The 12,809-nt window shown below is 32.3% G+C and overlaps 1 protein-coding gene across 13 annotated transcripts in view; it reads left to right on the top strand.

Moving 5' to 3' along the window:
• The window catches only part of dlec1 (DLEC1 cilia and flagella associated protein), a 36,089-nt gene that overhangs the window by 3,073 nt on the left and 20,207 nt on the right, over positions 1-12,809 (top strand). For 7 of the 13 annotated variants that reach the window (XR_015524897.1, XR_015524895.1, XM_087309449.1 and 4 more), the window contains exons 6-13: positions 650-870; positions 4,364-4,445; positions 4,685-4,772; positions 6,528-6,701; positions 8,215-8,351; positions 9,323-9,415; positions 10,618-10,708; positions 12,208-12,370. Coding sequence is in view for 10 of the 13 variants with exons in the window: in XM_087309449.1 (XP_087165575.1) it covers positions 650-870; positions 4,364-4,445; positions 4,685-4,772; positions 6,528-6,701; positions 8,215-8,351; positions 9,323-9,415; positions 10,618-10,708; positions 12,208-12,370 (1,049 nt within the window). In the remaining 3 variants the exon portion in view is untranslated. Of the gene's footprint in view, positions 1-649; positions 871-4,360; positions 4,446-4,684; positions 4,773-6,527; positions 6,702-8,214; positions 8,352-9,322; positions 9,416-10,617; positions 10,709-12,207; positions 12,371-12,809 lie in introns of all 13 variants that reach the window. The other 6 variants (XR_015524896.1, XM_087309448.1, XM_087309446.1 and 3 more) reach the window with 1 other exon arrangement.

Below are 12,809 nucleotides of genomic sequence, written 5' to 3'. Positions count from 1 at the left end.
AGACACATTTGCCTGTAAATGTTGCTCATTATTTAAAACACAAGAAGTTTTTGGTCTTAAAAATATGAACTATACTTATAAAAATCATGACACTATTGGATCATATAAAACAAAAAAAATATAGGCACCATGTAATTTAGATGAAAAATGTAAAAGATACTGTGACCATTGATCACAACTAAAATCTATTCCATTACCATTATTTTTTTAAGTTTCAAATACTTAAATAAAATTCCTAAAATCTAGGCGTTAATTAAAAGCTACAGTTTTAATTAAAAACAACAGCCATACTGCAAGATTATCTAAAATTGTAAAGGTGGATTTTCAAAATATGTTTCTTTATTCATAGCATCTTTAAAAATCATTAAACACACACACACACACACACACACACACACACACACACACACACACACACACACACACACACACACACACACACACACACACACACAAACACACATATGTATGTATATATATATATATATATATATATATATATATATATATATATACACACACACACACAAGTAAAACACATTCTTTTATACATTAAAAATGTCACAAATCCTAAACTAATGTTGTTAATTATGAAAGATTAAAAAATAAATAAATAACAATTTGTTTTTCAACTGTTTCAAAACTAAAGCTAGGTTTGGTGGCGAAGGCTTCTTGGATGGAGAAGACCAGTGCTAAGAGTCATGCAGAAGACAGGGCTTCCCTGAAAAAGCACAAAGACCGGCATAAGTTTCTGCACAACCCTCGCTTCTTGCTGCCAAACACTCAGCATGGAGGAAAGTCTCTCATCATCCCAGGGAAAAAGAAGCTGGAGAATGTGGGAAAGAGCAGGAAAAACAATGGCAGAGAGAGGTGTGATTTTTATTCATGTGATTATAGTGTTACATGAAAATGTCTTAAAATAATATTAAAGACAAATATTTCAATTACTATGGAAGTCAAAAGCTATCTGTTTTCAACATTTTTAAAACATCTTCTTTTGTGTTCAACATAATATCAAAACAGTTTTTTGACAAGTTGAATATGCATAAATTATGACTGAATTTTACCTTTAAGTGAAATTTGTTTTTAGGAAGAGACACTCGGTATCAATTTATCTGATATTAGTCTTAATCTTTAACTTTAATTTAGTGTACAAAAGTACAAACAAAATATTTTCATTGTAAAAATGATCAAAACTCATTTTTTACATTTTTGATTAAATGCTAATGGTCTAATCAGATTCAGTGATTTATGCTAAGCTAAGCTAAAAGTGCTTCTGCCAGACCCAGAGATAAACTAACTAAATTAAAATAAAAAATGGTAAAACTCAACTATTTAACTCTAACTTCACCTGTAAAAAAACAAGTTTTCTTCAAGATAAGAAAAGACACTCCGAAAATGCCGTTTTGTAATAGCTGTCACTCATGAAAGTCTGGATGATCCCTTTGGACATCAGTATCCAAAAACCAGCTCAAAATATATGGGCTCCTCTGAGCCCATCACACATTTGCAATGTAATTATTTAAGAGGAGCTTTAGCACAAGGAAATGTGATCTTTGATTTTGTTTGAAAATTCCCTTGTGGCTTTTCGCAAGGAACAATTAAGCAATTATCAAAGAATGAGATGCTGCTTTTATAACCAAACATGAACCTCTCGTGTACCAGCAGTTCACCGTCTTACTGTGGACTTTTAAATCAGTTTAATTTAAATGTTCTATAACTTTTCTTTTGGAGTGTATTGTAGCTATCAAAAGCAAAATTGATCTATACTTAATTAATTTAACAATTAATTTGTTCAATGAATACATTGGAAATTCTTTCTTTGTTCTCATATCACTAAAACAGAATGCAAAGAAACAGAAAAAAAATTTTTTTCCTATTTTTTAAAATTTTTATTGCATTTCACAAAAACGTCTAAAAGTTTTTTGGAATTGTGGTTGGGCAATCCTATCAAATTCAAAACAAATAAACTGCTCTATGCCTTTCCTTTAAACCCCCAAAGCCGTGCTCTTTGTTATCAGATTGTTTGCATTCTGAACAGCTTTATACAACCATTATTGCCACAATATTTGTGCAGCTTGGGTAGGGGAAATATGATACACAAACGCTCAAAATGCAGATCACACCCTATTGTCTGCCTATGATAAATGCCAGCATGACTTTGCAAAATGCTAGAATGGGTTATTAGTCAATCAATATTTTCAGCCTTTTTGATTTAGGCTCTTAATTGTGTCCAAGCACACGTCAGCATGAGAGAACACTGACAATTGGATTAGAAAGGAATGATATCATCACCTATCTGGCACAAGCGGAATGACTCTGGCTGTTCAAAGTTTCTTTTCACAGCAGCCAAAAGAATCACAAGACTGTCAAAATGTCTCAGCTGACTCTTTCTGCAATTTGAGTCAATGAGCTCTGTGGAGTTCATGTTTTCTGCTTCTGGGCAGTCAACAGTACAACAAAAGATCCTGTTTGAATTAAATATTTGATAAAGTGCAGCTGGATAGATGTCATAAACAAGTCCACCGAGTTATGATTGTTTAAATATTTAGCACCACACAACAGAAAATGTGTAGATTTTAGGTGAGCATGCTCATCAATTTTAAACAACATAGTCTTGATTGTTTCCAAAATTATTTGTTTGCAAATTAATTAAGACTTACTAATATGCCAACACATACTGATTCATCCCCTTATTAAAAAAAGGTGCACACACTATAATACTTTGTTTTCTTGTTTTTGTTAATTGTGCACATGTAGTCCTTCACCTGTTGTGGTCAAATCAAAAAATAAAACATTTACACTTCAGTCTTTGTCCAGTTTGACTGCAAACAAATAATTTCCTATCAGACCTAAATAAAAGAACTGAAGTAAAAGAAAACTTTTCTGGCTTGAGTATTTTAGTGACATTGTAAAGATGCAACATTCTAGAAATGACAGATTCAAATTCAGAAAAACTTCTCTTTTCTATCTGGACAATCTGCTGTCACAGTGTTTAAGTCAATATAGTTCAGATCACCGTCTTGCTAGTTCAGTGAAAAACTAAAAAGTTAATCTGCCTGTCAACTACATCAAGGATTGTAATCCCCACATTAAAACCAATAACTGTAAGGTATTAACAGATTTATTTTTATATGTCACCATGTAAGCAAATTGGGCATACAGTATATTATAATAATCTTGACCACTTTGTATAATTTGTTTACTTTTCGCTGTCAAATAACTCTTTAACAGGTACCTGTTTAACCTTGTATCCATAGGTCATCATTATTATTTTAGTTACTTATTAGTATTTATCAGAGTTGTGCCAGCATATTATTCAATACAAAATGTGGGTCAAAAAATAATTTTCAAGGAGTGAACCTTAAAGAGTTAAAATTCAACATAAAACAAATAATGAATTCAACCTTGCCACGATTTCCTAAAATTGGAACAAATTATTAAAGCAAATTCTTAATCTGTAGACAGATTTGCTTTTCTGTGTCATGTACAGGTTCAAGTGCATAGTCAACACAGGCTAATTAAAAATACGTGCTTCAGCATATATTTTTGTGTTAGTGCAAAAATGCACATTATACATTTGACAGCAATTTCTTGGAAAATTAACGCTACATGGTTGAATGACACCAACGATGTTTGTTCTTTTTCACACTAGTGATATTTACAGGAAAGTTTTATCAACAAATAAAGGATTATTTTCATGCAGTTCTTTGCACAACGCCAAATAAATAGCACAAATCAGCGGCATCTATGATTTAAAATCAGATAGATTTGCTTCACTTATTTACGGTATCTCCATATGGACAACTTTTATGGCGTTGTTAGTTTGCTCACTTTTTACTTGTGTTGTATTTATGATGCAAAGAACTTGTGTTCATGTCCACATAAGATATGAAAACAATGTAAAATCAAGGTAAAAGTAGGTGGTCACGGTGCTCGTTTCTCTCATATTCGCCTTTGAAAACACTATTGGTTGGGTTTAGGGAAGGGTTTAGAGTAGGTCAGTGTTTTGCTAGGTGATCTGCACAAAAATCCCTGCCTTCTCAAGGACATGTACAATAAGAAAGTGTATCTGAAACAAACAATAAAATGTACCCTAAGTAATGTATTTTTAGATTTTCAAATATGTAAACAGTGCCCTCTAATGGATTTGTCATCTGAAATATGCAACGAAACACACCTGAAGCAATGTATTTTACAATTTGCAAAAATGTCAAATCATTTGTAATTTATGTATTAAAGCAGGTATGTAAAAGTTCCTTTTTAGCAGTAACACTGGCGGCTGATGCACAAACAAATGGTTGCATTCTGGATATCTTTGACAAAATGTGGTGACAAAATGTTTTCTTTGTTTTATAAGAAGTCCTGAGGGTCATGCGCCTATTTTCACTGCGAATCCACCAGTGATCTTCTTCAGTGACTACAGAGTAGGACAAGTCTATGAGGTACAAAAGTAACTTATTTTGCATTCATTTTAATTCATTTGATTCACTTGATCCAAGCACATTTTCACTGTGCTATATCCTGTATACTGTATAGTAAGATTTGCTGACTAAACTATTTTGTGTGTTCTATTTTTACTAAATGACCAGTAGTGTTGATTTTCCCTCCAGAGCCCCTTCTGAATGGTGTCTTTCCAGTGCGGTGTGTTTTTGGTTTTAATAGCGCCTTGTGTTCCCTGTAGACCTCAGTGGAGCTCAAAAACATGACTGCAAGCAGCCGTCACATTCGAATGATTCCTCCAACCTCCCCACACTTCTCTGTGGGTTTGGGTGAGAACCTGCTGACCTCATGAAAGACTCATTTATGTTGGCAGAAGGGGGATTTGAACCATTTCCATTGATGCTGTTATAGGCATTTATAGCAATACTGAAGGAAATAGCAATGATAAGAATACAACCAGAATTAATATTAGTAATTAAAACCTTTAAAAACATTTTCATTTTCAATGATGTGAAAATAAAATAACTCAAAAAAATATATAAAAAAAACAACAAAGCTTTTTTTTATTTATTAAATTGCTAAAGCTAGTGTTATTTTATTTTATGTATCTGGAGAGAAATTATTCCAGTCTTAATTAATCATTAAAATATTTTTTTATTTTTTATTTTTTTTAGTCCGTATAGTTTTTATTATTAATTATTATTTTAGTTTTAGGTAAATTAAATTAATTTGCCTTCAAAGATAAAATATATTTTTATGCATTTTATTTTATTGTGGTATTTTGTTCTTTATTGTATTTTTTTTGTCAAATTCTTGTCAAAAGATGTCTGTTTAGTTTTTATTAATTAATATTTTAGTTTTAGTAAAATTAAATGTAATTGACTAAAGTTGTCTTCTGAGATTCCTGGAATAAAAAAAATGTGTGCATAAAAAAAGGAATAATTTTAAATTGCAAAAGTTTTTGTTGTATGTTTTTAGCTTTTGTGAAAAGCATTAAAAGTATCTTGTGTTTAGTTGTAGGTATTAAAACCCCAGCCAGGATAACATTTTTCTTTTTTAAAGTGATCAGATAAATTAAAACCAAAATTGAATTCCAATAAGTATTTCTATAGATATATTGTTGCAACAAATTACTACAGAAAATGTACTTACAGCTGAAGTCATAATTATTAGCCTCCCTTTGAATTTTCTTTCTTTTAAAAATATTTCCCAAATGATGTTTAACAGAGCAAGGACATTTTTTCAGAGTATGTCTGATAATATTATTTTCTTCTAGAGAAAGTAATATTTGTTTTATTTTGGCTAAAATAAAAGCAGTTTTAAATGTATTAAAGCCATTTTAAGGTCAAAATTATTAGCACTTTTAAGCTATATATTTTTTCGACAGTCTGCAGAACAAACCATCATACAATAACTTGTCTAATTAGCCTAAACTACCTTAACCTAACTAACATAGTTAAACCTTTAAATGTCACTTTAAGCTGTATAGAAATGTCTTGAAAAATATCTAGTCAAATATTATTTACTGTCATCATGGCAAAGATAAAATAAATCAGTTATTAGAAATGAGTTATTAAAATATTATGTTTAGTAATGTGTTGAAAAAAAATTGGGGAAAAATAAACAAGGGGGCTAATAATTCTGACTTCAACTGTATATTATGTTTTAACAAACAAGTTGACTATAATGACTAAACAAAATAATTATGGACCACACAGCATTTCTAATTTTCTTTGTTCTAAAATTACTAACAATAAATAATCTAAAAATATGCACAAAACAAAACCATGGCTAGACATATTTAAACAAATAAAAATAATTATAAGGAAAAAAAAAACAGAAACTATAAAAACAATTCAAACTCCTAACCAAAAGTATTTTATTCTGTAAATTATACTAAATGACACTGAATACAAAAAGATTCTAAGGAACTGCCTAACAACATTTTTGTATCCCCAAGTGGAAGAATAAGAAAACAGTGACATCTACTGTTAAAAATGTGAAAAAAAAACCTTTATACATAATGTGAAATCAGATTTGCAATTGAGATGAGACGTATTATCACTCAGCTGTATGTTCAACAGGCCGGTTCCCTGGTGAAGGAGGCATCGTGGCTCCAGGAATGAGCTGTCAGTATATGGTGCGTTTTGCTCCAGATTCTCTAGCAGACTATGAAGACGCTCTGGTTGTGGAGACGCAGATGCTCTATCCTCTCATTATACCAATAGAAGCCTGCAGATCTCCTCCGATACTCACCTGTGAGTTAAAAGAAGCAGCATCTAGATCATAAAGGGATAGATAACTCAAAAAATGAAAACAACATGGGCACATTTACAGTACATGCACACTAATAGGCTAATAACCATAGGCCCACATGGAAACTGCGGCCACAGAAATCATACATTTTTTTTTAACCCATCATTCATGTACAGTATATTCATGTACAATGAATGTATGTAAATATGCATTTATGAAGTTTTAATGTTAATTTCATTATTATTATTTGACATGCAAATGTTTGTATTATTGGACAATATAATTTAAAAATGTATATTTTCAGTGTTTTAGTTATATGAGACCCTTACTTTGTTTATCCAAACATGTGGTTCTAATTGGATTTGCATTTTAAACCTTAAATTAAGGTTATTTTTATTTTATCTATTAAGTTTTTAGTTACTGTTTTTTTTTTTTTTTTTAAATTCAACATAATCCACTGATTTGTTGTTGTTGTAGTTTTATTTTTGTTGTTATTTTGTTTGTTTTAACAAGTTTCTGCACAGAAATTGCAGAAAAAGTCTGCATTTTCTGTCTGGCCCAGATAATAATTCACAAAAAATCAGCTTATTGAAATGACTTGTTGTTTTCTCCGCTGAAAAAACAAAAACAAAACAAAAGTGTATTGCAACATGACAGTAGGAAAGGCTCATATATGATCCTATAAATATGCTGCATTTTGATTTTAGCACTTTTACTTCTATTTAAGGAGTTAAGAACACATTATTAGAAGTCTTTGGGTCAAGAACAAAACTGAATTTGGTCTGATTTTATTCTCTGTTAATGTAAAATGTATGTCTTGTCAGGATGTGCTCACATCAAACACATTACAAACGATCATGAGCTTAAATTCTATAAAAATCTGATACATGGAAAAACTTATATATATAGTGTACGACATTAAAATTCATATTTGAATTTTATATGTATAAAATGTATGTAATATATGCAACATATTTTTTTATTTTATTATTGCTAAATTGCTAAAATGTCCACTTACATATATATATATATATATATATATATATATATATATATATATATATATATATATATATATATATATATATATATATATCTATATATATATATATATATATATATATATATATATATATATATATATATATATATATATATATATATATATATATATATTATAAATAAATGTATTAAGCATTAAGGCTGTAACAATTTAAAAATTTGGAAAAAGTGAAGCGCTATGAATTCTTTCCAGATGCACTGTATGTTCCTATAACGTATCACACGTACTCTATGCACTTTAATAAACCAATAGAAATCAGGTTTATGTGTTACAGTACAGGTCAAACTTGACGTAAGGATAAAAATCTATCTGTAAGGATCAGTTTATGTTTAAGCCTTTATGACCTTACTCCGATAAAGGAAAATGTATTCACGTGTTTACATGACCACAAGCAAAATCAGGTTTATGACTCAGTGTTGACTAAATATTGCCTCTACTCTTTCCATGTGCAGTGCCGGCTGTCATGGACTGTGGTTTCTGCCTGGTGGGAGGAGTGAAGTTTATGGAGGTTTTATGTCGGAATGAAGGACTGAGTGCTGGAACGTTCTGTGTAATGCCTAAGAAACAGTGGCCTGCTTCAAGCCTCAGGGTAAGCAAGCATATGTCAATGTGAAGACTCTTTCAGTTTATCATAGTTAAGATTTCATTGACATGATTAATAATTATACATTCCAAAAGAGCTCATATTTCTTAGTTTAATATGCTGTTTATTTTATTATAGCTTTTGCTGTGCATTTTAAATTGAACGACAACAATGGCTTGAAGCTGTAATATCACTATGTAATTTCAATTTTTAGAACTTGTACATTTTATTACAAACCCTATGAAAACTTGTTTCTATCACAGAATTAATTCTTTTTTTATATATATAATTCTGACTTTTAAATTGTATGCTTGCATCTCACAATTCACATTGTTTGGATCAGAATTGTGAGTTTATATGTTGCAATTGTACAGTATTACACATATTTGTTTTTTCTCAGAATTGCAATTTGGTATACAGTTTTAATTTTATATCTTGCATGCATAAATAAATAAGTACATTAAAATTAAATAAATAAATAAATAAATCTCTGAATTAAGACAAATGAACTTCAAATTTTGACTTTTTTCCCATTGCAACTTTTTTTATTAAATCTCACAGATCTCATTTTTTCACAGAATTTTGGCATAAAAATGCGAGTTACCTTACTTTTTTGTTCTTTGACAAAAACAGACTTTTATAAAAAACTTCTGCTAAAATGACAGACTCCTCTCTGGCAATGCAGAAGCTCAATCAGTCTGTTTAAACCCCACTTGTTCTTGTAACTGACAGTGAGTTCACATTTAGATCTGCCTCCATCTAATCAGCAACTTGTGGATAGAACCGAGTTCTTATCCTATTTTCTTGTTTTTCGATAATCTATTTTACTCAGAAGTTTATCACAATGGAAGAAATTGTTTGTTGCTACCCTTTTATGCCTTTGCTTTAAAAGAGCTTTGATTGATTCAAAATTGTTGATCTGTCTTGATATATTGTTACCTGTTATGAGCAACAGTTGAAACTATAGTTTGTCTCAGTCTGCAGTGAAGTCGACTTTCGCAGAACAGCCTCCCTTTGCTATCAGTCCCTCTATTTTCGGCCTTCACCCTGGACAGGCTACTGTCATAGAGGTGAGATATTATCTAGAGTGCATATTATGATGTGTATGCGCTGTTGTCATTTCAATAAACATCATTTCATCAGCTTGGAATTATAAGGTTCTATCTGCATTATGACTGAATTTGAGATATCGAGCTTCAAAGTTTTTGCATTCCATAACAAACAGTATGTGTCTAACATTGTTTTTTAAATAAAAAGTCTTAACATGTGCGATTTCTTTCCCAGCATTGAACTGTTTTTTTAATATAACTCTGTGTGCATTTGACTGCTTACATGCCTTAAGAGTATGTTGGTTTTAATATTTACGCACCATAGTGTACACTTTCTGGCAGCCAGCTTTCAGGGCATGTACTTCAAATTTGTCCTGCTCAGAAAATTGTATATTAGGGGTTAAATTTGATCAGACTTGAAAACCAATTCAGATAATAAGCTTCATGATTATGCCGAACTGCAAGATCTGCAATCTACAGAGATGATTAAACCAAAACTTGTTCTGTGAAACTTCTGTACTTCTGGAAATGGAGTGAAGAACAACATTTGAACATCCACAAAACTGTGTTTTTTATTTAGTCTTAAAAATTATTATTTTAAGTTGAAACTTCACAGACACGTATTGGAAACACATTTTCCTGGTTCAAAATAAGGCAGAGGTGTTATCCTTATTAAATTCTTTCCAACTTGAAACAAACACATTTTGCATCATTTTTGCAATCTTATTAAGTAAAACATCTTATTTAAAAAGGCTAACATTTAATATATTTAAATACATGACCAGTGCTTGAGCATCACTTGGAGTCTGTTAGTATCTGTGACTGCTTGGATGATTTTTGACAAAAACCAGAGGTGGTGTAAAATTTGATGGAGTTGGCCATGTATACAATATACAATCACCTTTTAAACAATGTGGACTTTTCTGTTATGATTTGATTGGCAGCCTCTTACTTTGAGCCCATCCATTTCTTTTTGACACAACAGATTCTCTCTGATCGTCTAAGCACTTTTCTTTTAAAATGCAGATTTTGTTGTGTGTCACCTAAGCAACTTCCAAAGAAAGACTGAAGACTAATGGATATGTTAATTTATGAACATTTTCAGATTCTGTGAACACATTGATTCACACAGGCTGAACTGATTTGCACAGACTTGAATGTTAATCACAAACCTAAAAGTCTAAAAAGAGATTTCTTATGTTTCTATTTAATATGATCTTCAGGTTGTGTTTTTCCCCACAACTCCTGAGCTCTCTACTCAAGACTTCACCATTGTCTGTGACAACTGCCAAGTGAAGGACATTACGCTCCAAGGTAGTGAAGCAATTTGGCCAAACATATACAGTATTTGAGTATTGTGGCTGGTGTCTCTCTTTGCACGTTTTGTATGGAGTCACTAGTTAGGGCACTTTCAGCAGGTTTCTCAGTGGGTGCATCAAAGAGGGGGCTAAACCGGATACACCTGTTTATAAAGCAATATTTTGCTCATGCTTACACTTGTGAAACATTCAATTCACCTTTATTTGTATAGCGCTTTTACAATGTAGATTGTGTCAAAGCAGCTTTACATAAAAGGTCATAGTAAAATTGGAACAGTGTAGTTCAGTATTTAGTGTTTAAGTTTAGTTCAGCTCAGTTCAGTGTGGTTTAATAATCACTAGTGAGGGTCTAGACACTGGAGAGCAAATCCATCAATGCGCAGCTCTACAGATCCCAAACCATGCAAGCTAGAGACAACAGCGGAGAGGGAAAAAAAACTTCACCAATTGGCGAAAGTGAAGAAAAAAAAACCTTGAGAGAAAACAGGCTCAGCTGGGCACGACTATTTTAATTTCTCCGCTGGCCAAAAGTCTTGTGCAGAGCTGCAGTCTCAGTGGCGGAGGCTATAGGCTTGGCCTCAGCGAAGACTCATCTGTCCCTGGGGCGTCACAGGGATCAGTCTTATGCTCTTTACTCCTCCATGACCACCACAGCAGCTGCTCAGGATACGGCCTGGTCCAGGATATGGAAACCTTGGGACCATCTCGTCTCTGGTCTTGGATCAATCAGCGACTCTGCAAAGTCTGAGGGCCTCAGGATGAGTATCCCCAGGTGGAAATGGAGAAAAAGAGAAAAATTAGCGTACCTGCTGTTCATAGTGTTTATAAACATGATGACGAAACCTGTGTGGAAACCCACTAAGTGACACACTGAGTGTATGCTTTACTAAACAGATAGGTCTTTAATCTAGTTTTGAACTGTGAGAGTGTGTCTGAGCCCCGGACATTATCAGGAAGGCTATTCCAGAGTTTAGGAGCCATAACTAAGAAGGCTCGACCTCCTTTATTCGACTTTGCTATTCAAGGTACTACCAGAAGCCCTGAATTTTAAGATTGGATTGTAGTGAGACAGAAGGTTGGTTAGATAAACAGAAGCTTGATTATTTAAAACTTTATTTGTAAGAAGCAATATTTTAAATTCAATAAGAAACTTAACAGTCAGCCAGTGTAAGGAGGATAAAATTGGGGTGATATGATCCTATTTTATTTTCTAGACCTGGTAAGAACTCTGGCAGTTGCATTTTGTACTATCTGAAGTTTGTTAATAGAGGATGCTGGGCAGCCAGCAAACAGTGCGTTACAGTAGTCCAGCCTAGAAGTCATAAAAGCATGGACTAGCTTTACTGCATCTGAGATGGATAGCATACTTCGTAATGTAGCGATATTTCTCAGGTGAAAGAAGGCAGTTTTTGTAAACATGTAAAAAGGATGTGCTTTCAAAGGTATGTGGGCTGATGTAGGAGTAACCTAAAATGGTCTCTTGAATATTCTTAGGTACTGGTCAACTGATCACTGTGGAGCTGCTTTCAGTATCAGGTGGAGAGGATCAGCCTGAATTTGCAGAATTGTGTGACATCACAGCTGACCATTATGTCAGATTTAACACAACCAATCCACACTCTACCCTGCAGAAGACACTGGTTGTCAAAAACAACACGTGAGTTCCCACACACATTTGTGCAACATAAAATAAATCTTAAAAATACTTTTGTAGATTATTCAATTATACATTTTACAAAATAAAAAAAACTATTTTAGCCTTTTTACTGCAAATTTCACTATTAAATCAGCATTAGCATGACCAATATATTTCTCAGAGTGGACATATTATTAATTAGGGATGTCCTGATGAGGTTTTTTTGCCCTTGAGTCAGAGTCTGAGTCATTTGATTTTGAGCATCTACCGTTACTAAAACCCGATCAGATACTTAAAAAATAATAAAGAAGAGTGAAGAAACAGATCCAGGATGTTCCCTATTTTTTATCTAATTTACCTTATTTTAATATTAAACAACTCTGTTAACAAGCTAAGCACTTCTGTGAGGTAGCTTGATCAAGCAAGTAAGAAAAAACATAAATTCTTCACTTTTGGACTT

This window comes from Danio rerio, chromosome 24 (assembly GCF_052040795.2).
Source record: "Danio rerio strain M-AB ecotype USA chromosome 24, GRCz13ab, whole genome shotgun sequence".
Classification (NCBI taxonomy): domain Eukaryota; kingdom Metazoa; phylum Chordata; class Actinopteri; order Cypriniformes; family Danionidae; genus Danio; species Danio rerio.
The sequence above is the reverse complement of the archived record's forward strand: the minus strand, read 5'-3'. Positions and strand labels throughout refer to the sequence as shown.